The sequence below is a fragment of the Centroberyx affinis genome, unplaced genomic scaffold (genome assembly GCF_046629955.1).
Source record: "Centroberyx affinis isolate AG114_WGS23_722 - 3 ecotype Tasmania unplaced genomic scaffold, CSIRO-AGI_Caff_v1 ptg004315l_1, whole genome shotgun sequence".
NCBI classification, from domain to species: Eukaryota; Metazoa; Chordata; class Actinopteri; order Beryciformes; family Berycidae; genus Centroberyx; species Centroberyx affinis.
This window is the reverse complement of record NW_027282025.1, coordinates 23,230-48,733: the sequence shown is the minus strand read 5'-3', so window position 1 is coordinate 48,733 and position 25,504 is coordinate 23,230. Positions and strand designations below refer to the sequence as shown.

At 41.7% G+C, this 25,504-nt stretch overlaps 1 protein-coding gene across 1 annotated transcript in view; it reads left to right on the top strand.

Moving 5' to 3' along the window:
* Window positions 1–299: 299 nt before the first annotated feature.
* The window catches only part of LOC139664560 (plasma membrane calcium-transporting ATPase 2), a gene marked incomplete at its 3' end in the record, with an annotated part of 48,394 nt that continues 23,189 nt past the window's right edge, over window positions 300–25,504 (top strand). The window contains exons 1-4 of the mRNA XM_071543414.1: window positions 300–498; window positions 20,493–20,693; window positions 23,845–24,102; window positions 24,979–25,104. Of these exons, the coding sequence (XP_071399515.1) occupies window positions 300–498; window positions 20,493–20,693; window positions 23,845–24,102; window positions 24,979–25,104 (784 nt within the window). The remainder of the gene's footprint in view (window positions 499–20,492; window positions 20,694–23,844; window positions 24,103–24,978; window positions 25,105–25,504) is intronic.

Sequence of the window (25,504 nt, the reverse complement as noted above, 5' to 3'; positions counted from 1 at the left end):
CTTCTTCTGTTTCTTCTCTCTGTCGGTTTTTGGCCGGCTGATATCTGCCGATCTCTCTCCTGAACCGGAGAAGCTGCTCATCGATTCATCCCCTCGGAATTTTTTTTTTTTTTTTCCCTTTCTATCTTTCTATCTGCCTAGTTCTTCTACAAGCGCCGTTCCTTTTTTTTTCCCCCCTCTTGATTCCTGTTTTGGATTTTTTTGGATGAGAGTGAGCTCATCTCTCTGTTGTGCAAGCTTTTTGATTGATCTCTAAGCAATAACAAACACTAATCTAACTGACTTGACTAACTGACATCATGGGGGACATGTCCAACAGCGATTTTTATGCCAAGAACCAAAGAAACGAGGGCAACCATGCAGCCATCTTCGGCTGCTCGGTCATGGAGCTGCGCTCGCTCATGGAGCTGCGTGGCACAGAGGCGGTGGTCAAGATCCAGGAGGACTACGGGGACTTGGAGGGACTGTGCACACGGCTGAAAACCTCGCCCACGGAAGGTGAGTCCCTCTGCTTTTCTGTGTGTGTGCGTGTGCTTGTATATGTGCGTGTGTGTGTGTGTGTGTGTGTGCACATGTGTGTTTGGTGTGCAACGTCTGATCGTGTGGTATGTCTCATTTTATAATGTCTTAGAGATCATAAGAATAATAAAACTACAATGATGGGTTATTTTCATAGGATTTTATTTATTGGACGGTATATGAATTCTTTATTTACTTGCTACATCAGATTTATATGATGTTGAAATCATTTGTAATAACATGCACACACACACACACAAACATTGTACACCAGCTGAAGACATGCGTAAGCACAGCATCAGCACAGCAGACTGGGGAGGGAGTCCCGTTTGAAGGGACTAATGAAAATTCTTCTCTCAGCCAGCTAGTGTTAGACCTGTTTAGTATGCATAGAAATCTCCCTGGACAGTTTAACACCCCACCCACCCCCATCCCCACCCTCACCCCCCCCCCCCCCCCCCATACCCCCTCCCACCCGTCTCTCTCCCACCCTGCCAGCCAATCAAGCGTAGTGTTATTAGAGAGCAGGTCTCTGGGGCAACAAGGTAGAGGTTAGGCCACGTGGGCTATGCTGTGGCGTCTGCTAATACGGACTATAGGCTGCGAAAGAGGAGAATGAGAAAGCAACAAACCCCATGGCATACAATTTTTTTTATTTATTTATTTTCTGTTTAGCAATTGGAAAAAAGGGGAAATATTTCTTTTCTGGAGCGTAAACTCCAAATGTCTGCTTTTCTAGACTGCTTTTTTAATTCTAAAGGGTGAAGGGCAGTTTAGTGATATTAGTGATATTATTTTGATTCGTTGAATGTAGAGAAGATATTGAAAAAAAAAAAAAAGAGTAGAATTGCATAACAGCATGCGGTGGTGCCGGTCCCTCTCTCTCTCAATCCCTCTCATATGCATTTTATCATGCGCCTTAGCCTTGTTTTAATATCCTCTTTAAGCTATAGATATTGAAAAATTTACATTCGCAGCTATTGTAGAAATCCCTTCATTCTATATCTACAGTGCATTACTGCAGGATTTCCTAAACAAATGTGCTTGCAGGTGGAACAACAGTGAGGCAGCAGTGCAGCGAGTGAACAAAAAACTTCCATAATGACTGCATCTGTGTATTGAATATTTAAAACAGTGTTGAAATCATCCACCTCTCCTGACGTTGGGAATCGCTGATTAGTATTCATGTAGGCACCTGTGTGACATCAGAGCTAACCTGTAACCTGATAGGCTGACAGACACAGAAGATTGTGTTTCCTGGCCTCCTCATCCAATAGCACCACTTCTAGGTCACCTGGTGGTAATACCTGCAGCAACAGAATAGAATAGATAAATTCAATAAGAATGTGTTATCAGCCGCAGAGTTTAATAACAACCAAATGCAAATAAATTAGAATAGAATAGAATAGAAGCACTGACTCCAACAGTGGATATAATCCATACCGCTCATCATCATATCTGCAATATCGATGCCTGCAGTGTTACAATAACAAAACTGAATTTGAAATATAAATAAGATTAACATAATTAATATAAAATAATAATTTCATTTTCTCATTCTTATGGGCATCCTGATTAGATACTTGAACATTATAATTTTTCAGTGTACAAAACACTAACCCGGCCTGCAGCATTACAATAACACTGAAATTAAACTGAATTTGAAACAGAAATAGGAATATCATAATTATCATTAAACAATTTATTTTTTCTTATTTTCACATGAATTGTCTTTATTTGTTGAACATTTTACCAGTGCAGTACGCAACACTAACTCTAATGCTGAGGTGAAATTGCATTATGCACCCCATGAGCTCAAAGCATTGCATAATAGCGAAAGCAATATACAGTACAGCATCTCTTTCAATTTCTCCACTTTCTTATGCTGAGTCATAATTACACCATACACCTCATTTAAAACAATGTAACAATGTGCAAAAATATACTTCTTCATATTTCTCTGTTGATACATGCAAAAAAAAAAAGAAGAAAATACAGAAAAGAAAATGAGACTCTAAAGAGAATTTAAAAATGTATGTAAATGAAGACTGGATTATTCAAAACACTAAGATCTCATATAGTGTGTGTGCCGTTAATTAACTTCAAGTAAGTAATTCATCATCTTGTATTTCTGGGATGTGCGACATATACGTATCTGTTGCAGTGCTCTTTTGGATTAGTTACATATATACAGTATATATTTCAAGTTTTCAGTGTTAAGAGCATTTCATTCTCTAAAAAAACAAACAAAAGAAACAAAAAACAACAACTCCATCCTTGAGGAGTTATCATTATTAGTGGGTGAGACAACAACATGTGCACTACATGTTGTTGCTCAAATCCACTGCTAACAAGCAGGATGCCCCCTTCTCTCATCCCTGGTTATCATTATTCATGCTTATAATGCATGATTTTATCCCTCATTGGTAAGTAAGTGGAAATGAAGTAATGATATCTGCTGCTATTTGCATTAGCGGTCCCAGGTGTGTGTGTGTTTATGCTGTGTGGGTCCCCCTGTGTGCTCCACAGAACATATGTTACCTCAGAAATATGATCATGGTAATTATCCTTGAAGGTATGCTGTATTGCCTGCTGTCATCATGTGTGGTGTGTGTAATGTGTATGTGTCCCAGGGGCCGGGCTGCGATAGTGAAAGGCCCTCAGCACGGTTGACCTATTAGCCTCATATAGCCTACCGGCCCTTTAACATGATACTAACACTACTTGAGTGACTGTAGCCCTTAGAACTGAGTGTCAGCAGAATTACATCATGGCTCTATAAGTATAGAAATGAAGCCAGTGAAGTCTCACTCTTCACGTCATACATTTAGGACATTACTGCTGCATTGTTGCTTTGCCCCTAAGGTGATTGTTTGTCAAATTATAATTTTGCACAAATAATGGTCCAGCAGCCAGAATTTGAGACATAATTTTTGTATGAAAATGTTTGTTATTATTGTATTCATCTTTATTTAGTTCTTCTTGACATCTAATAAGAAATCAAACTCATATATACTTACTTAACTTTTAAAAAGGGGTAGAGTATACTGCGACAAACACTGTATTACCAAGGCAGAGTAGATGGAGAATAGATGAAAGATTAGAATACCTATCACTAGATACACAATAGCTATTAACACAATAGCACAGCATAATAGCTATAGTTTTTGGAAATAAATATTGCTGTTGTCGGGTGAAAATCTTGTATATCATATTGTCAACTTTCAGAGGTTTTCATCCGACAGCGACAACAATGTGGGACGTGTGTAAGTCTAATCTTTGTTTAAATCTGTATATATAGGATATATAGATATATGATGATGTTGACGTTGATAGTGACAGTGGTAAAGTCTGTGCAATCATTTTTGCAATCGAGAAAAACCAGCACATCCAGTTTGACAGTGTTCATGCTTTCTCTCTCTCTCACCCAGCTCCCTCTCACTTTCTCAGTAGCCTGTCTCCCTCTGTACGAGCACCCAGGATGTAGTTACCTATGTGTTGGCTTGTAGGTGACAGCGGGGTGAAGAAGCTAGCGTTTCGCTGAGTCAGCCAGCGGGTGAATGGCAGGAGTCATTCTGGGGCCAGATGGGATGTCGGGCTACAGCTTAGTTTCCGCAGGGAGGGAGAAGAGAGGGCAGGAAGCTGCTCGGGGTACGACCCGCTTCTCATGGGACAGGAGCAGGGTAGGAGGGTAGGAGGGTAGGAAGCTGCTCACACAGGAGGGTGAGAAGGTGCTTGGGGCATAGATAGTCTTTGAATGTGGTGAGAAAGGCAGGGTAGGACAGGAGTCTTGCGGGGAAGGAGAAGCAAGGATAGGCACCCGGTGCTTGGGGAAGGTACTTTACATGCAAGCAGTCTGGCCACCTGCTGAAACTACAGGGGGAAGCTTTTCAGGCAATGTAGTTGGATAGGAGTACAAAGTAGGGCATTATGGTGTTAGATTTAAAATGAAGTAGTAACTGTTTTTTTCTCTAATATGCATTTCTGTAGGCTAGGCTTTGATTTTAGGACTCAGGGGAACATCAATCAGTTTTGAATATTTGTATGTGTTATACTTTTTGCATGTAATAGTTCAGTCAGTATGTAGGAACTCAAATGACAATCGGCAAGAGACAGGTTTTGTACATTGAAACTATTCTACTGAGCTGCATATTTCCTAATAGCATTATCAGTTATTAAGAGTATCTGCCCTTCTCCCTAGAAAATCAACCTCATGACTGTCACAGTCACCTTTTTTTTTATATTTCACTGTTCATATATGGTGCTACAATGTGTCTTCATACACCAAGGTGATGGGATGGAGTGCTATCTCCTGCATCTGGCTATGGGAGATGGTAATAATGGTAATAAATATTCAGTAATAGCCTACAGAAGGAACTTCCAATAGGGCATGGAAATTATCTATTCCAAGCCTGAAATTCAGCAGTATTTCCCATTTAATAGCTTATACTGTAGCCAGCTTGGACTGAACTATAGCTCATTTCAATCTCATATCCTCACCCCTGTCTCTCTCAGTCCCTTCCTTATAACTGTTTTCCTGACCCCTCTGCCATGCCTCATGTCAGTCTCCCCACTACCTTCAACCCCTCCCCATCCTCCATCACCTGCAAATCTCCCCCAGTGTAAACTGTCCTCATCTCCCCCTCATGCCTCCACCCCCCCATCATCTACCACTTTTTCTCATCTCCTTGGATGTCTCCTCACTTTCTCCTTCCCTCCATTCCTATACAATTCCTCCTCCCTTTCCCCCAGCCATTCCCAATGTCCTGATCCCAGCTGCCTTAGCTTTGCATCTATCGCCTGCCCACTCTTTCTCCCTGGCTTCCTCTCACCCGAGTCACTCTCCCTACCCACACCTCCCGCTCATCAACCCTACCGACTTTCCTTTGTCATCTCCATCTCTCATCTCTCTACCTGCCTCTTTGTCCTCCCTCCTCCTCTATCTCTCTACCTCCCTTTCTCTCCTCCCTCCCACCCTACCTTACCTCTCTCCCTCTATCTCCTCTGCTCCCATTTCTATTTCCGTGTGCTGGTCGTTGATATCCCAGAGGGCCAGTGTACAGCCTAGCCTAAATAGACCTGCTCTACATCCATAACCTTCATCGTCTCTCTTCTACTCTCACTTCTCTACTGAGTTAGTAACAATGTAAGAAAACCTGTAAAAGTAGCACACCATTTTCACAATTTGTGATGTTTAAAGTTGATTTTTTTTTTTTTTTTTTACATAAAACTAATGGAGCGTTTTATGTGCAAAATTTAGAAGTTGATTCTTGATTATTAATAAATTTTCTTTGTGTTAAAATAATGACAGTGCTTAGGATGTCTTGAATAATTACTAAGATAATAATCCAATTATTTTCCTGTTGAGCTGCTTCACTTTTAATAATACAGAGCGCAGTGCTTCTCCACAAGCAAAGCAAATGGCTTGCAAAAATGCAGGTGACTGTCAGTTGATTGAGGGTTGTTTCACCTTTAGCCATCTGTTATCTCATATGGCATATTTTTATGCCAATGGTGACATTGGTTGATGGTAGCTAGATGATAGGCTACATTATACACAATGCATGTGTTTCTCATGGGAGAGGGTTGTTGATGGTTCTTTGTAAACAGTCCAGTCACTGAGGTGAACATTTGGCTTGTGAAACAGTGTTTAACAGAACTTAAGCATACTCTCTCTCGCTCTCTCTTTCTCTCGCTCCCTGTCTCTCCTTCTCTCTCACTCTCTCTTTCTCTCTTTCTGTCTCTCCTTCTCTCTCTCTCTCTCTCACACACACACACACACACACACACACACACACACACAGTACATCATTGTACATCACACATATATCTGTAGCCAATGATTTATATGTGTTGCATCCATTTCCACCAATGGCATTGCCTTGTTGTCAAGGACACAGACGCTGTGGTATGTGTGTGTGTGTGTGTCTGTGTATGGTTGTGTTGTTGGTGTGTGTGGGTGGGATGAAGGTGGAGAGTGGCAGAAGACGATGTAGAGAGAGAACAAAAAGAAAGAAAAGACAAAGAGGAGGGGGAGGAAGAGGAGGGAATGGAGGATAGAAGGTAGGATGGGAGGAGGGAGAAATGGCTTAGAAAACCATGAGAAGAAAAGGAGGAGGGTGTTGAGATTTTTCCTGCCTCATTTTTGCTCCATATTACATACTGCAACCAGATTCCAGGTTATTTTTCCATGTCCAGACAGCGATGCAAGGGTCAGATCTATAAAAAATGAGTTAACTAAACCAACGACCATTTGTCCCTTCCCTTTTTTGCTCCCATCTTTCCTATTCTCTCTCCTCCTGTCTGCCTTCAGCAGTTACAGCACTCCCTCTACTACCATATGTACTGTATTATGTATTATTGTATTCTGTCACTTGTTTCAGTGATATAGAAGTTTCCCTTTGTGATATCAATAGTACTACTATTACTCTTAGTACATATGTCACTCTGCTGTATTCCTCTCATCTGTCCTCCATCTCTCCATTTTTCTCCTCCTCACCCCCTCTCCCCCTTCACCTCGCCTCTATCTCCCTTGCGACTTCAATATCAGACTCCAATCGCGTCATTCCTCGCTCTCTCCTTTCTTCTCCTTCCTTTCTCCTCCTTCCTTCCTTCACCCCATCTTCTCCTCCTTTTCCTCCTTCCAGTCCTTCTCTCTTCTATCCCTCCCTTGAAATAAAACTAATTCCACCTTTCAGTCTGTGCGCTCCTTTCTATGTTTCTGTCGGTCCTCCTCTTCCCCCTCTTCAGCCTCTCGTCCCTCCTTTCCCTCTCCTCCTCTCTTCCATGCCTCTTGTCTGTTTGTCCCTCATCCCTCCTCTCCTCCTTGCTCCCACTCTTCTCCTCCTCCTCCTCCTCCTCTCCTCTATCCCTCCCTGATGATCATACTAATCGCGTCCTCCGGTCGCAGCACTGTGAGCACGTTCCCCTCTGACACAGTCTATTTAATCTCTGTCCCACAAGGGATCTCTCACATGGAGCCGCCGTCTCTTTAATAAGGACAATTTCTCCTGCTCCGCAACTCCTCTCCTCTCCTCTCCTCTCCTCTCTGCCCTCCCCTCCCCTCCGCTGACGATTCTGTAAAAGGGATGGAAGTGGTAGAAAGAGAGAGAAAGGGAGGGGGGTGAACAAAAGAAGAGGCAGAGAAGGAGGGAGAGAAATGGCTCTCCGAGGACAGATTATAAATGATACACAGCCATTTTGCTCTGCGAGGGAGCAGACCACTTCATGGGCAGCCACACACACACACATACACACACTTATATACATATATATATATATATATATATATACACACACACACACACACACGCACACACACACACACACACACACACACACATACGCACACACACACACACGCACACACACACACACACACACACACAGGTGTTCTTCTACAGTACAGTGGCAGTGACCTTGAGGCAGACTGAAACAGTATTGTGGCACACATAGCAGTCAGTCAGTCTGCAGTAGCGCTCTACATGTAATATTAAAACATGCCGAGGGGAAGGAGTGTATGATGCGGTCTTACAAGGAGCAGTTCAGCTCGTAGATGAGGCATCTTTGAAGAAATGGTAGAAAAATGTAAATCTTTAATGAAGCGTAATGTGAGCAGGTGCAAAAAAGAAAAATAGCGGCTGTGAACATTTCCACTGGAATGTGTTTTCAAGAGCAATCTCTTCTCAAATACATATATATATCAGGATTTGATTACTTTGATTTTTGCCTCTACACTGAGTGTACAGAGTATTAGGGACACTTACTCTTTTCATGCACTGATGAGGTGAGTCCCGGTAAAAGCCATTATCATTTATTGATTATCTTATTAAATCTATACCACTCACAAAGGAGGAGATGTAGATAAAGACATGCAGATGAGTTAAAGGAGTTTGAAGCTTTGAGACTATTGAGACGTGGATGGTGTGAAAGGGGCTGCTAATATTTTGTACATTCAGTGTATTTCTTTTTTCTTTTTTGTTTTAGAAGACATTAGTCTAGGTCAGACAGCGAAAAAAACAAATGGAAAATAAATAGATGAAACAACCACAAAATCCTGCTAATGCACAAATGGGCTGGCGTTATATGGAGGAGTGATTATGAAATCGGCTTTATTCAAACTTCCAAAGAAACTGAATGTTATGCAAATATATAATTGTTATGCAATAATCAAGTGAACATATGTATGATATGTAATATGCCATACAGATGTTGTTATATTGTTGCAGTGAGAACTCTCTCCTATTAAATCCCAGCTTGTCAGAGGGTACACACACACACACACACACACACACATAGATACTGGACATGGCCCACGGTGAAGTCAGCTGTCCCAAGAGATGCCTGACTAAATTAACAGGACAGATGCCATTAACCAGACTCTGCTGGCCTGTTCCCATAGAGTCTGCTGCTGACTCACAACTGTGTGTGTGCAGCAAGTGTGTGCCTGAGTGAGTGTATTGTATAATGTACAGAATGGTGTACAATAGACATGAGTGGAAATATAGAACAATAGAAAGCTGTGGTTGTGCTGGGCAGCTCCCAGGTGTGAAAGTGTGTAACTGTGTGCGTGTGAAGCAGCACGCTGCTAAAGAAAAGGGCAACTTTCCTTGAAATAAAGGTAAAAAAGTGAATGTACCTCCAACTGGGTAGATACTCTATAAAGATTTGGATTATGAATGATATGAATCTTTGAGTCATACATAAGTCATTTTTTGTTTTTAATTCCTTTATTTCAACAGGTTATATATTTATTCCATGTAAAATAAACCGCTTATCACTTCAAGTTAGATATGAGATTACAGATTATTTTTTCTCTACCCTATAATATCACAGGCATTAAGAGTTTCACATCTGGTCTAAATGTATTATGCAGGTCCTCTTTCACACATGAAGGAACATCAATTAGCCTTAATGCATTCTATATACTGTTATATCGCATAGTGACTGCTAGTCACTGTGCATTGCCAGCTGCCTCAATTTAATGAATGGCAACAGTGCATTGAGACACAACACAGTATTTTATTTTGCTTGCAGACTGCCTTGGCTTTGGATTGAATTAAGCTGATACAATTTTACCGGATGATGTTGATCAAGGTCAAGGCCAAAAATAAACTCCCGTTTTTATTATTTGCTTAAAGTTTAGTGTGATTCTCTCTCCATGTTTTCTAGAGTACTTACATTTGACATTTTAGGCATTTTGCCGATGCTCTTATTTACAGTGACTTACAATGAGTAAGCAGGTTGGGACTCAGTGTCTTGCTCTGGGACTCTTGAGGGACAGGATACATGGCTGTTGGACCTGTAACCTCCCAGTTACAGAACAGGCTGTCTACCAGCAGGCCACCCTGCCGCCTCATTACTTTTGTTCTGGCCTGCATAGAAAGTCTGCTGCTAGACAAGTTTCGCTAGTCCCAGAAAAGTACAGTGCTTGACTAGACATCTCCAAATGCTAGTGTGTCCCAGGTCACTGTTATGCATCCACATTCAGTTCTTGTCCTATGAAATGTCCTGAATCTGAACTGGCTGCTTGAAGCCAGGAGCATGGATAGCGAGTTGACAGGCGTGGCGATGCTTTTAGCTGGATATGCAGAGTCCCAGGCTATAACCGGCTTGTTTCCCTCCATGTCAGCTCTTTCCTGAGATGACCTCGCTCCACTCCCGCTGTGGGGCAGAACAGGGGTGGTACCACTGCTGCCAACACACAGACAGAAACATTTCCGTCCCAAGGGCACACGAACAGATCCTTGGAACAGATCCAGCCCTGCCTTGCTCAAGGGCACGGAGACACCATCTCTCAACGTCAAGTTTATGCAGTAGAGGAGAATAATTTAGAGTGATAACAACAGCAACAGAACTTGCCTTGCCTTGCACAAGGGCACAGGAACCACACATAGACCCTGTCCTGCCCTAACGGACAGCGCCGCCATCTCTAAACTTTTAAAATTAATCTTGTGGGAAAGAATATCATGCCAACATAAGCACAGAAGGAAAAAACGCAGAAACTAAGCCTGCGCAGCCTTGCCCAAGGGAATAGAGATGCTGCTACCGAGATAGTTACAGAGATAGTAACAGTTGCCGAAGGGTCCAGGATCAAAAGCACCAAAGTTGGACACTGCCTATCTTTAAATGCACCGACAAATCATTCCAGCTTCTACAATATACTGAGATATGTATCTGTTCTTTGTCTTGTGACACTGATATGTAAGTCTTACTGTTTTATCCAACGAACCATATAGCAGGTCAGGATTTGAAGGCATCTCCATTGGGGAATGTTGAATATAATCTTTTAATGCTCCTTATTATTCTGGGTCACAAGAACTACTGATGTTTAGGTGGATATTTTTAACATAAAGGATTATTTATTGCACCTGGTTGTGTTAACTAAATAAGTATTCTATTATATATCTTAACATAATGGAAGTGTAACTCACACAAAAAAGTGTGTCTTTTAGTCTATGACACAAATACTTCACTCAGTCCTCTCTACATAAACATAATCATTGCTAGCACCAGATGACTAGCCTTTGCAGCATGTGGGGAAATCGATTGTGTTGAATACTGGTATAAATAGGCCTACCTCTGTTTCATGTCAGGAATTTCAAGGGAGCTGCATCCATTTGCGCAGCAGATGGGTTTTTTTCTGATGGGGTTTCATGGGGACATTCACATGACTTTGAATTCAAATCAAAACGCTACTGCATAGTACAAGGAGAGATCAATACTCTTTCAACTCTCAGCTGTAATTCCCCTGCAGCATTAGTGTTTTTGAGCTCCTATGACAGGGTGTTTAATATGAATAAAGACTGGATGTTTATATGAATAAAAAGTATGAAAAGCTAAAAGTATTAGGGAGTGCTGCAGTTATTCAGCTCGTTGTAATCATAATCAGCAATAATTCTTTAGGCATGTCAGCTCATAGATATTGCAAAAGGTAGAAATTAATTTCATCACTCATCTTGTGCATTTCATTAATCTATTTCTCAAAAGGTTCTGCTCCATTTCAATAAATATCTTAAAATATTATTTAATACTGACATATAGCATTTTAACAGCCATTATTATTAGTAGTAGTAGTAGTAATATTGTTAGAATATTATTTAAAAGCATAGTGCAACAAACAACAAATAACAATTGACGTTTCACCCTAATCATCATACCTCTCTTGCCAAAGCCCAAACAGGTGTATTTTGCCTCCAGTCCAGAGCAGACAGACAATGGGGGGACATTAGAGTGTGTAGATTTCCCTTACCTGTCATGACTATTTCATGACTCGCTCTGGTAGTTTGAATTTTAATGGCTGTCCCTATTGTGTCCGGAGCTCATCTGAGCCCAAGGGCGAAACCAGAGACTGACACCCAGACGGGAGACAGGAGATAGGCCACTGTCACTCTCCCTTTCAGCCTGTTGGCCCCGGATACTCTCCGTTTTCACTCCCAAGGGGGTGGGGTAGGGGGGGAGGCTGGTTTGTGTGAGTATGCACATATATGTGCACATTATGTGCAACAGCACCTAGTCAGGTAAGGCTGGGTAAAGCCCTAAGACCACAGCTACAATGTCAGAGTAATGTTAACATGGATGCATCTCTTCCACCATCACAATCAATCCAGTTCACTGAGGAATTATTCAAAATGAACTCAGAACTTGTGAATCACACATCACTGTGTGATTGAGTCAGATTGTTTCAGTGCCTCCTATTCGTAAATGTGAATGTCATTTTTGAGTTCTAAATCTATAGTGTGAAAGCCGTCAGAGCGTTCCTATATTTCTGCAGTCATGCATACAGCAGTTCCTACATAACTGTACCGACAGTCTGGTCACACATGAGAGGAGCAGGGGACAGGTGTGTTTCTTCTGCGTGTGTGTGTGTGTGTCTGTGTCTGTGTGTGTGAGAGAGAGAGAGAGAGAGAGACAGAGACAGATGAGAAGAGCAGAAGACGGGTGATGACAGCTCAGCTACCAACACAACAGCTCTTTATCATTTTGCAGTTTCTATGAGGGAAAGAGTATAATACTAATGATACTGATAGACTGACACACTGAATTATGAATTATGAAAAGATCCATGAATTGACTGAATGAATGTTTAGCTGACAGATTGGCTGAGTGACATATAGGTGGATGGAGGGATGGAAGGAAAGACAGACGGATGGGTGGATAGATGGATGGATAGAGGAATGGATGGATAGATGGATAATAGATGGATGAATGGAAGGATACATGGGTAGATTGATTGATTGAATGAATGGTTGACCAGTCTGGAATTACAGGATGAAGTTACTGCCCCCATTACACTTTGCCCTTATCACTAATCAGTTGTGTCTAAACGCACTCACACACCATCCACACACACCCCCACATCCACACACACACACACACACACACACATACACACCCGCACACAGTGGCTGTAAACAGATGTCTCATTAATGTTGTGTGCACATCTAGGGCAGTCGGGCCAGCTAACGTTACTGTGTTTGAGGCTCAGAGGGTGGAACACCTACACTAAATGACTAATAAGTCAGTGAGAAAACTTCTATTTACCCGCAGTGGGTTAAATGAAAACACATTGCGCTTTATCATGAGAAGAGACTTTTCTCCTCAAGTCTACAACACACAGTACACAACACACACACACACACACACAGACACACACACACACACACACACACACACACACACACATTTCAGGTCTACTCACAGACCTGTTTATATACAGTGGATCCAGAGATCACCCATGTACAGAATTTACACAGTAATTGTGAAATGAATTTTGATTTTGAAGGATCATCAAATTGTATGACATGAGAGCACACAGCAGATATTTGGTGTTGTTGTTTGTAATGGCGTTTTGCCTATCATTAGATTAATAATCACAGCTATTTAACATGTTTTAATATGAAAACCCTACAAGAAGTATCTTTCATTAAAATAGAAGAGGCTGTTCAGGCTGTTCATTTTGGGTCACTACATATTAATGGATAAAATCAATTTAGGATGCATTGTTCAATCTGTTTATATGCAACTCTTTACTATCCAGTTGCTCCTATGTAATTTTCATTTTCGCCCATATATACAGCAGGATTACTAAATAATTATTGGTTAGCCTGTGCTGTGAGCTGTGTGTATGTGCTTGTGTTTGTGTGTGTGTGAGTGTGTGCGTGCGTATGTGCTGTGAGCTGTTCTCCTCACTCTACTCTATCTCCTCCATGAGTCACACTCATAGAGCACAGTGCCTGACAGCAAAACTCACCCACTTGTGCAGCTGCCCCCACACACAGACACACACACACACACACACAAAATTATAGATACACTTTTATTAACTAGCTTGATGAGAGACTGACAGGTATCATTGTCATCATCATCTTTGTTGCCATTATTATTGTATACTGTACTTTATTATAATCATTGTGACATATATTTGATTTGTGCTGGCCTAGACCATTAAAAAATGCTGTGGCATTTGAGCCTTTTTTTTACATATTAATACAAATTTGCGGCATCAAATAATAAGTTTGGATGTAATGGCTTCTTTTCCTTTACTATGGAAAGTCCTATAGTATGGAGAACTAAAGGTGTTGTTAGTAGTCAGCTTGCTGTGTTCTGAAAATTAAAGATATTTCAACTTCAGCAGCAGTGCGCCAGGTCTGCAGTAGTTGCACTGTAAAAGCTGCAATTGTGACCAAGGCTCCCCTAAGCATCTGTTGAGCGCTGCTTGCTAAATGTGAAGATCTTGGTAAACACGGGCTCAGAAGGCTCGCTCTGTGTCTGTCCTCATCCCAGCAGCCACTGATCCCCTTTCTGGAGTTTGTTTCTCCTAGGCGCAGTTGATCTGCCACCTTCATTAGACTGATCTGTCTCTTTGTTCACACCAGCAGAACATACTATAATAGGTTGTGATATGGTGTCATGATGCACACACATACACACGCTCACACATACACACGCACTGTCATGATGGGAGAGACATGGTGTCAGAAATTGCTCAGTGTCACTTTCCACTCCATTTCCTTTTAGATGGAGCTGTCCTTAGGGGTGTGAATGATAGATCTGCGTCGATCTGCGTGTATTTGTGTGTGTGTGTGTGTGTGTGTGTGTGTGTGTGTGTGTGTGCTTGCGCCTGTGTGACTGCCCATGAAATGTGACTATGCATTTGTCCAGTTGCCTGTTTATGTATATATACTTATATATGTCTGCTTGCGTGTTTGGCCTGGGAGAATGTGACTGCTTAATTGTCCGTAAATAAAAGTGCAAGTCTGCATGTATGTGTGACTCACTGCATTTCATGTATGTATGTGTGTGCGCTCACATGTGTACTTGCGTGTGAGTGTGTGTGTGTGTGTGTGTGTGTGTGTGTGTGTCTGCCTCACTACCTTGCTCTACATGTCCTAGGGGTAAATTACACTATGCCCTCTTTGCTGGAAGCAGAGAGGAGAGGGGAGCCACAGTGTGACATAGGGCAGCAGTTGTCAACCTGAGCAGTTGACTTAACTCAGCATTTCACCCATAGTACATGTTAATTCTGCCTTGCCTCTATCTTAAGTGTGATTGGTCCCCCCGGTTGCTTTTCGCCTTGGTCTTAAATTGGTACGATATTTGGTTGTAACACTCAAATTTGTTCTGAATTTCTAAAAACCCTATAAAAGTACAGTATATAGATCAATCTGAAATCTTTGGTCATGCTATTCTACATAATGTATGTGATCCATGTGAAATTACGAAACGCTAATGTAAAACCATCCAGGATCTAGTACATTCTGTCCTCTAAGTAGCACTAAATGACTAATAAGTCAGCACTACATTATCTTTTCCCTTTCCTTACATAATGTATTCAAGCCCACCACCTTTCTAGAATGAATCAAGAGACATACAGTATCTCCTTTGCTTTCTCTTCCCCGTCCTCGTCTCCGTCTGCTCCTTCCTATTTTTCTGTTAATCTCCCATACTTCTTTCCATCCCTCTCTCTCCTCTTTCTGTGCTGCTTTACTGTTATTTACTTCCACACAGCCATTACAAAAAGGTTTTTTTTTTTTTTGTAGTCGTCTTCTAAGATATCTGCCCCAGTAGGTTATTGCTACTATTTTCTGTCTTTGTATGTACAGTAACAAACCTCTCCTTTCATTAAAAATGGTGCCATTATTACGGAGGTGATTCTCAAGGACGCTGTGACACATTTCTCTGTCTCTCCATCTTCTAATAAGAGCAGGATAATTATCCACCTTTTAGCCACTGATGGATTATTATTCATAGAGTTACTGTACTGTACGTCCAACCTACTCTCGTTCTCTGTTTCTCTCCTTATCACTCCATCTCTCTTTTTCTCACTCTTTCAGTCAATCTTTCACCCTCTCACTCTTTTCCTCTTCCTTTCCTGCTCTCTCCTCTCTTTTTAAATGGTGTGACATGAGGAATACATGTCCCGACTATTGATTTGCTGCAGAATAAAAAAGACAACATCAATATTTTGTGTCATCATCATCGTGATCATCATCATAGGAGCCTGTTGCCATGGTGACATGTTTTGGACATGGTGGTTCACAGCATTTTGAGAAAAAAACAATTAAGTTCAGACAGACAGACAGGAAGACATGAAGACAGAAAAAATAGTACTATCTGATTAATATCTGCCTGCTGCAACCTAAGCAGACAAACTGAAAGTACTGTGATTCAATCCATTATGTAAAGAGTTGATTGACGATTTTGTAAGGTTTTTTACATGTGCTTTATGTTTATTGTTCTACCATGTCATGCTGATTTCCCAAGGACATTTAGAGGACATCACCTCTTTTCTCTCTGTATCTTCATTTCTTTCTCTCTGAACACACACACACACACACACACACATACATGTACACGCACGCACGCACACGCTCAGACACATATACACACACACAAGCACATATTCTCCAAGGTTCAGAGTCTCGGGTCTTTCCACTCAACGTGTGGGATGCATAGCGTTTCCATGGAGATCTATTTTTAGCGGCTGACAAAAAAGGGCCAACTGTTAGAATATGCCATCATGTTCCCTCTGACTGAAAAAATCCCATTTCCTCTCATGCAGAAAGGATGGCATGGAGTTTTTTAAATGTCCCTGCCTTGTCTGTTTGGAAACAGCTGGATGGTGGGTAGGTACCATTTGTCAAAACGGATTTAGATCCCAGATCCTGCTGCATTTGACAGACCAGCGCATTACAACCCATGAATTATAGAGTAAGAACAGTGGGGGAGCCTGTGTCTAAGTTTAAGTTTCACCTCAAAGTTTTAAAAATTGTCTGTAGATCTTTGGTCGTAAATAAAATAGTTGTGCAACCCTTCTGTTTTTAATTATGTAGTAGCTTATTATGAGAATATTAGGGCCCTGGTGTTATTACCATCCCAACATTCAGGGTCAATTTTCCTTTTGCATCTGAGAGTAGAGGTGCTGGTAACAGACCAATTTTTCTCTTAAATTATGGGAGTTGGGACAGATGTTCTCAGCCCTGAGCCCAGGGGCCCATAATGATCATTTATGGAGCAGTCATTAGCATAAGTCATAAGATAACATAATCACAAGTTTTGTCATTGGCCCTGGGCGCTATAACAGTAGCTCTTTATTGGCAAACAATCATGCATAGCAGGTCTCATATACAGTATTATTATGACATTTCTGCTCAATTAGTATGCAGTAACTGGAAAGTGACTGGAAAGATGGGAGAGAGAAATTTGATGGTATGCAACAAAGGTCATTAGTAAGATTAGAACCCATGATGCATTGCTGGTACAGTATATGGCTTTCACCTTAACCTGCTGAGCCACCAGAATGCAGGACTGCCTGTTTTAAGTTATAGTTACCATGACAACGTGTGATCCCTGACCAGCACAGCATTTCTTTCTTCTTTACATGCTCTCTAAAAACAGGTGCAGATTCACCTCAGTCCTCACAATGGGGGCAATATATTTTCAATTCAATCATTTTACAATCTTACAAGGAGCTGTAATCCATTTGCTAATGATAGTGTGTCACTTATCATCTAATTCTAAATAGGTTTCCTCAAATTCCCTTTCCAAAAGCCTTTCACTGTTTGAACTTTGATTAGAAGAATTAGAATTAGCTGTACTAAAATAGATTACCATTAAACCTGGAGTTCCCTATGTATTTCCATCTATTGTTCATGTACTTTCAATATATAGTTTACAAACATAAAATTATCATGATACCATGTTTGGGTTTTACTACTTGGTTATGAACGCCTGCACATGCCTATCTGAACCTTCCCAAAGACTCTGAGTTCTGAGATTGTTGCGACTCCTCTAATGAGAATTGCTGCAGAGTTTTTCTGCTCTTTTACTGCCTCCTCAAAATCCACTGCCAGAACAGTTACGTGGGCTCACAGCATTCAGTGTACAATATTTCATAATCTGGCAAATGAATCTTGTGCAGTAAGCAGTGATCAGTGATCCAGGAAGTAATGATAATGTAGCAAAGAGCAATCCAGGAAGCAATGAGCGTTAGTATTTAATGATGAAAGAGACTGATTGCAGCATAGCTCACATCTCTAGGGCATTTAAGGAGAGCACAGTAAAAAACACTTAACAAGGTTAAACATCATGCTGCACCTAAGCACCGTCTCATACAGTACCTATCACATAACAGAAACTGCTGAGGAGAGCAGTAAGTTGTATTTTAATGTGAAGTGATTGCTGCCCTTGTGCAGAATGGTGCATTTGCATGCTATAACTAGCTCCCTTGTCTCTGGACAGATGCAAATAGAAATGGAATAGGAAGATTAGCATATGTATTTATTTTTTTAACCCCCATAGTCTTGATGGATTGTACATGGAGTGCAAATCTCTGCAGAAAAAAAAAATGTGGATGCAGTAGTGGGTGAAAATATGGCTTAGCTGATATGTACCTGTTCTTGCCAAAGAGAAAGAGAGAGAAGGTTATGGATAAGTTGCATGTGCGTGTGTGTGTGTGTGTGTGTGTGTGTGTGTGTGTGTGTGTGTGTGTGTGTGTGTGTGTGTGTGTGTGTGCGTGTGTGTGTGTGTGTGTGTGTGTGTCTGTGTGTGCGTGTGTGTGCGTGTGCGTGTGTGTGCGTGTGTGTGTGTGTGTGCATGTGCGCGTGTGTGTGTATATCTAACTGACTGGATCTGGCTAAAGCCTGATTATACTGTATGAGCACTAGTTTTATCGTGTGATAGTGAGCTAGCATGCATACACACACAATCATGCTTTGCCAGCTTTACACACACACACACAAAGCACGTGCAGGTGGTCACGACTCACAGACCCATGCGCACACACACAGACGTTTGTGTGTGATGTGAGGCAGGGTGCTGTGGAGATCAATGGGAGAGCATGCTAGATCCTCTCATGGAGACAATTAAAACAGAATGGGTAATGAGCCTATTTATAGAATGATCTATTTGTAACCAGGGCATTCTCCTACGTAGGAGCTGGGAATTGTTCTCTTTTCAGCCCGCCCTCCTTCTGTCCTCTCTCTCTCCCTCTTCTTCTTTTTCTCTCTCTCTCTGTCTCTCTCTCTCTCTCTCTCTCTCTCTCTCTCTCTCTCTCTCTCTCTCTCACACACATACACACATATGAATCTCCTCTGTTTTTTCTCTATTTTCTCTCTTGTTATATCTCTACATCTCCCTTTTTTCTCTCTCAACATTAGCATTCACACAGCTCGGTCATCCTCTTTCTTAACTTTGACTGTAAATCTCTTTTGTTCCTCTTTCTCTGGATTCATATTCAGATGCGTTCAGAAGTAGATCATCGTTTATTTTCTGCAGGTGTTAATATGGCAATTCGGAGTCACATATATATATATGTGAATCAGTGTCATGCAGCTGTGATGCTATCAGGTGCAATCCCGGGCCACACCAGGGAGGCCCAGTGACGCACCATACATCACATAATGCTGTGCTTATGTGTGTGGTTGTGAGGGGGAGACAGAGAGGGAGAGAGAGAGAGAAAGAGAGACCGAGAGAGACGGAATATGCACTGTATGCTTGTAGCTGTGTGTGTGTGTGTGAGTGTGTGTGTGTGCAGCAATGTTACAACACTGATGTTTCTTTTGCCACATTGCTATCCAACTTGGTAACAAGGCTAGCGAACTAGCAAGACGGCAACCGGGCAAGCACAAACCAATATTACAGTAGCTGGATGGACAGCTTTTTGGCTAAAGTTAACGCGGCATGCATTTAACATTACAGTAAATTAACGTTACTTCAGGCAAAACATACTTATTTAAAAGAAAATATATTGACTCAAGCACTCAAAAAAGAATCTCAAGAATCTCAATTGTAGCAATCCGAATAATTCTAATTAGTTACTACACCCTTGACATTAGATGTAATTAACCCTTATGCTGTAATCTAGAGTGAGCTATCTATGAGAATAATTTCCTAAACCATATTGTAACAGTATTTTGTGCCTGGAGCTTGTATTACGTTTTTTTCTTTTTTTTAAGATGAGAGAGAGAGAGATATATTTATGTAGTTCATGGTGTGTGAGGAGGTGGATGAGGTCAGAAAGCAAGGCCCTCATCTCTTGAGCAGCATTATATAAGGAACGCACAGCCAGAGCATACCATGACTCAAACTGGTAATTAGAGATGCTTTGTGTGCGTGTGTGTGTGTGTGTGTGTGTGTGTGTGTGTGTGTGTGTGTGTGTGTGAGAGAGAGAGAGAGAGAGAGAGAGAGAAAGTGAGAGAGACACTTTGGTCACTTTTTAAGTGATCTGAACTACAGATAACTTGTCTTACAATTTAGTTAATTTCATTCAACAGTAAACATCAGCTTGGCATGATCGGCCTGACGAATGTAGATTTGGACATTCTCAAAATTTACAGCCAAAGGCAGTCAATTAAATGGCCTCCTAGAAATGTCATATGCTCTCTCTCTCCTACATAGAAGGTGCCCATCATCGTTGCATGGCCATTAGTTTGTGCAATAGAATATTGCCCTCTCCTCTCTCCCTTTCCCAGGTCTTGCGGGTGCTCCAGCTGACCTGGAGAAGAGAAAAGAAATATTTGGGAAGAACCTGATACCTCCAAAGAAGCCAAAAACCTTCCTGCAGCTGGTATGGGAGGCCCTGCAGGACGTCACCCTCATCATCCTGGAGCTTGCCGCCCTGATCTCCCTGGGCCTCTCCTTCTACCACCCTCCCGGAGAGAGCAGCGGAGAGTGTGAGTACCACTGTTTTCAGGTCCTGAAACACACACATACATGCACAAACCCAAACGCCTTTCTCCACCGTATTGGAGAGAGCAGCAGAAAATATAATCGCTAAATACAGTAACTGACTGACTGGTGACATCACTCTGACATTACAGCACCCGTGGACACACACACTCACACCCACATGTGTGCACACACACTTACCAGAAAATCTGTACAGTGTGACTGCGGAGGTTAATGAAGTGTTGAGTAGAGAAATAACCTTGAGCTCCCAGTGCCCATACATCAGCGCTGTGAGCCATGAAACAGGAAATGAAGACAAAGGCCATAACGAGGTGCTGAGTCAGCGATATCAATCACTGCTCCCAGCACTATTGCAGTAATGGCATTCAGTTACCCTGCAAAAGGAGCCAATGATCATTTCAGATTTTTAGAAACTCCTCTGGAAGTAGAAATGTCAGCAAGCCAGAGATCTAGGAAATAGTCGCCACCCTAATCAGTTACTTTCAGTCATTAGATTGTTGGTAAGTTTAGTAGTTAGTCAAATAGTTTGTAAGTTAATACGTTTTGTAGTTGCCAAATAGTAGTGAATTTGCTGGTTAATTGGAATTTCACCAGCAATCAAGAACAGTGCTCCACATACTTTGCTTCTTCTCTGTGTGTCTTTTGAGCTGCATCGCTTTGTGAATGAGCTCTCTGCGTAGCCAGTCAAAATAAAGCAGAGAAATGCCAAAGGAATCATTATGCTAATAACTGCGTCCATCTGCAGATACATAATCAGGCCTCCCTTTAACTTGCAGCAAAAAGATGTGCCGATATGCAAGCCTGCTCTCATACTTGAATGACATGAATACATATGAATCTAAATCAGCATATAAACTCCTGCGGATATGAATAGATGTGAATAACAGAGCGATTCACATAGATATGAATGCATGCGACTCGGAATCACCTTATTCAGAAACACACCGAATGGATGTGTGTGCGTGTGTGTGTGTTTGTGTGTGTGTGTGTGTGTGTGTGTGTGTTAGTTAGATGGAAAGACATATACAGAGATGGTGAGAGGCACATACACAGACAGAGAGAGAGAGCGAGAGAGAGAGAGAGAGAGAGAGAGAGAGAGAGAAAGAGGGTGACAAAATAGAGGAAAAAAAAGAAAAAGACAAAAAGCAACAAATAGAGAACAGTGGAGATCCAACAACCCCACCTCCCACCTCCCACTGCCCCGCTGGTTTACCGGTTTGTTTATTAATAGGTCAAAAAAAGCTTTGCGATCCAGAAATAGGAATGGTGGTGGGATGACTTGATTCTCATTTACATATGAAAGGGTCGAGCTGCAGTTAAATGTGAAAGCTCTTAATTGCCTCTGTATCGAACACACAACATGCGAGAAAACAGAAGCCCTAAAAATACAAAAATAAAAAATAAAATCAGGAGCCACAAGTCAGAAAACACCAAGGTGTGGCTGTAGTGGCCTTGTAGCATTTTAATGAAGCCAAACCACCTGTAACTTATTTAAATGAAATCGTGTCCTTGTCACCTGAACAGTGAAAGGTTGTATATCAGCTGCATAAGTTGTAATATTTTGTGCTTTGCCAGGCTTGAGTGTTCAGAATGTAAAACTTTCTAGTGGGGTAACAGTTAGTGCTTCAGCACCATGGACAGCTACAAACTTTCTGCATAATTGTGTGTGTGTCTCTGTGTGTGTGAGAGACAGAGTCAGAGTTTGTGTGTGTGTGTCTTACGCTTCTGAATGCTAAGGGCTGTACTATCAGAACCATGGACAGCTACTGAACTCACTATCTGTATTGGACTGTCAAACCAGCACTGAACTTGAGCAAAATTGTTCCTAAATGCTTACTGCACTAGTCATCATTATATCATGCCTGTTTTACTAGTTTATGCTTCTCTTCACTAGAACAGAGAAATGATAATTCCTTTCACTTGAAAACTCTTTTTTCTTGACAGCCGTTTCTCCATGTAGCCATTACTTTGATAGAGCCATTATTAACCATTGTTAGTGGTGATTATTCTGAGCAGGCCATTACATTTTAGAATGCCTTCACTGATGTGCACAAATAACCTCCCCAGGCTGCCTGAATGTAGCATTATCTTTACAGAAATAGATGAGTTCTTTCTGACTAGATACTCTGAATCTTGAAAAAAATCATCAAAATCAGGTACTAATTTCCCCCAAACCGTTAGATCTAAATTTCTTCATGTCGAAACATCACTGGTAATGGTTAGGATCCTTGGTTTTCTCTGCCTTTCACACATACAAGAACACTCACTCTCTCGCTGTTGATAACACTTGCATGAATGTGTGTGTGTGTGTGCATATATGCACAGGGGTATTGGCTCCCCATAGAGGACAGAGGAGAAATGTGTCCTGTCGTAATTGCTGTATGCAACTGTAGCTCCACCTCGGATGGAAGCAGTTAATGATCATCATATCTATTGAACCCCCCTATACTCCCCAGCATTAATTCACAGAAAGGTATTATTTAAAAAAACAAAAAAAACAACACAAGAGTGCGTATCACTTTTTGGAGTCTAGCTCTTGGTTAAATCAGGCCCTGTGGTATTCATAATGTCTATAATATGGCGTCTGCATTGTTTCCCAGTGAGCTGCCAGTGTTTTATAGACCAAAGCAAATCACCCCTCTGGGGGCTTTTGAAGTCAGCTAGCCAGGAGTGTGGAGCTCAGTGGCTCCCAGAGTAATACATAAAGCGGCATGCAGAGGACTGGGAATAGGCCTTGATTCATTCCCAAATATACTGCAGTCTATCACCGCACAGCCAGTAGACTGCTGGCCGTTCATTTGCAGAGCAGCAGATGAATGGAGAGGCGAGGAGAAAGCAGAGTGAATTCTCTGAAGGTCATTTCAGCCCAGGATTGTTTTATTTTACATTGAGCACAGAGATGGGGAAATTTCATGCATGTAAATACAGTACACATATGCGCGCACGCACACACACACACACACACACACACACACACACGCAGACATAGTTGTCCCTCTCCTGTGTGTGTGTGCTCTGATGACACTCTTATTCATTTCATACTACTTATTTACATGTATTTTTTTTATTTTGATGTGTTCATACTGTAAATAAATGGTTCAACTGTGTCTCTTTCCCCTCCTACCTCCATTACAGCCTGTGGCGCGGCGTCAGGCGGGGCAGAGGACGAGGGCGAGTCGGAGGCCGGCTGGATTGAGGGCGCGGCCATCCTGTTGTCTGTGGTGTGTGTGGTGCTGGTGACGGCCTTCAATGACTGGTCGAAGGAGAAGCAGTTCCGCGGGCTGCAGAGCCGCATCGAGCAGGAGCAGAAGTTCCAGGTGGTCCGCGGCAGCCAGGTCATACAGCTGCCTGTGGCTGACATAGTGGTGGGGGACATCGCACAGGTCAAATACGGTAGGTGTGAGGAGATTGTCAAACTGTGTGTGTGTGTGTCTGTGTGTGTGTGTGTGTGTGTGTGTGTGAAGGAGAGAGACAGAGAGAGAAACAGAGAGAGAGAGAGAGGGGAAAAGGCATGTGCAGAAATTGACACTTTTGGTGGTAGTGGGCAGGGATGTAGCGGAGGGTAAACCCGCTTAACCTCAGTTTACCCAACTTTTAATTTGTGGAACAGAGTTTACTCACCGTTTTAGGCTGACTTACTACATCTACATCTTAATGATGTAAATTCATAGAACACAACATATTAAATAGCATCACAATGTTATATAAGAAGTCTTTTAGAGGGGAAAACATAATCATATGCTTTTCTGAAAATATAAGTGACTTTTGTTTATATTGCTGGTTGTTTGCATTAACATTAACACTGACAGAAGGCCATAGTTTGCCCAATTTCTTATTTAATTCCAAAAGACAAAATCTACATCCTGAAACAGAATTCATGTATGGTTTGAACTCAGACGGTTCAAACATGAGCTTTGAGATGTCTCCACCTTTCAGAAGCCCTCTCCCTCTGTGCTATTTATAATGATCCCTTTAAATATAGGCAAATATTAACCGACACCTTTTTTAATTATCACTGTTAGAATAGGCAAGTGAAGATTTACTTTCAGAAAAAGAACTGAATGCTGCAGTGGTACCAAATCTGGAAATCCTTTTATCTACCGTCTTACATCTGCAACAACGGCTATATCCTAATCTCGGGTTGTCTGATCAGTTACTGTACTTTGTGTGCAACAAGATCTATCAGTCCTAGGAAAGTAAAAAAATCCATGGCAAATAGCAGTTCTACCACAATGGTAGAAATGGAACTTGTCTTTTCTGCTGTTGCAGGTGATCTGCTGCCTACTGATGGAGTGTTGATCCAGGGCAACGACCTGAAGATTGATGAGTCGTCTCTGACCGGAGAGTCCGACCACGTCAGGAAGGCTGTAGACAAGGACCCCATGCTGCTGTCTGGTATGTTGCCTGTTGTTGCTCTCTCCCTGTCCTATTAATAGAACTGGAGAAAGACAAGAGAAAAAGGATAGACTTAGATACACAGTATGTTATTTGTCACCCTTTGCTGTCCTTTGTTATGTCATTGTGAAAAGGAGAAAGGGAAAAAAAAAGGGGGTCGGGGTTGGATTTAGAGGCTGAGGATCTTGGACTTCTTGTCTTCATTTTATTAAAATGTTAATGTTATCTATTATATTAAGCAGCAAAAAGGGAAAGGAGTGGATGTGTGTCCAAGATTGAATCAAGTGAATGAATGAGTAAATGAGATAAATGAGATATCCATTTGAAAAATGTGACTGCTACTCTGGACTCGCTGAGATAGTTACTAACTTCAATAATACTCACTGAGTATCATTGTGAA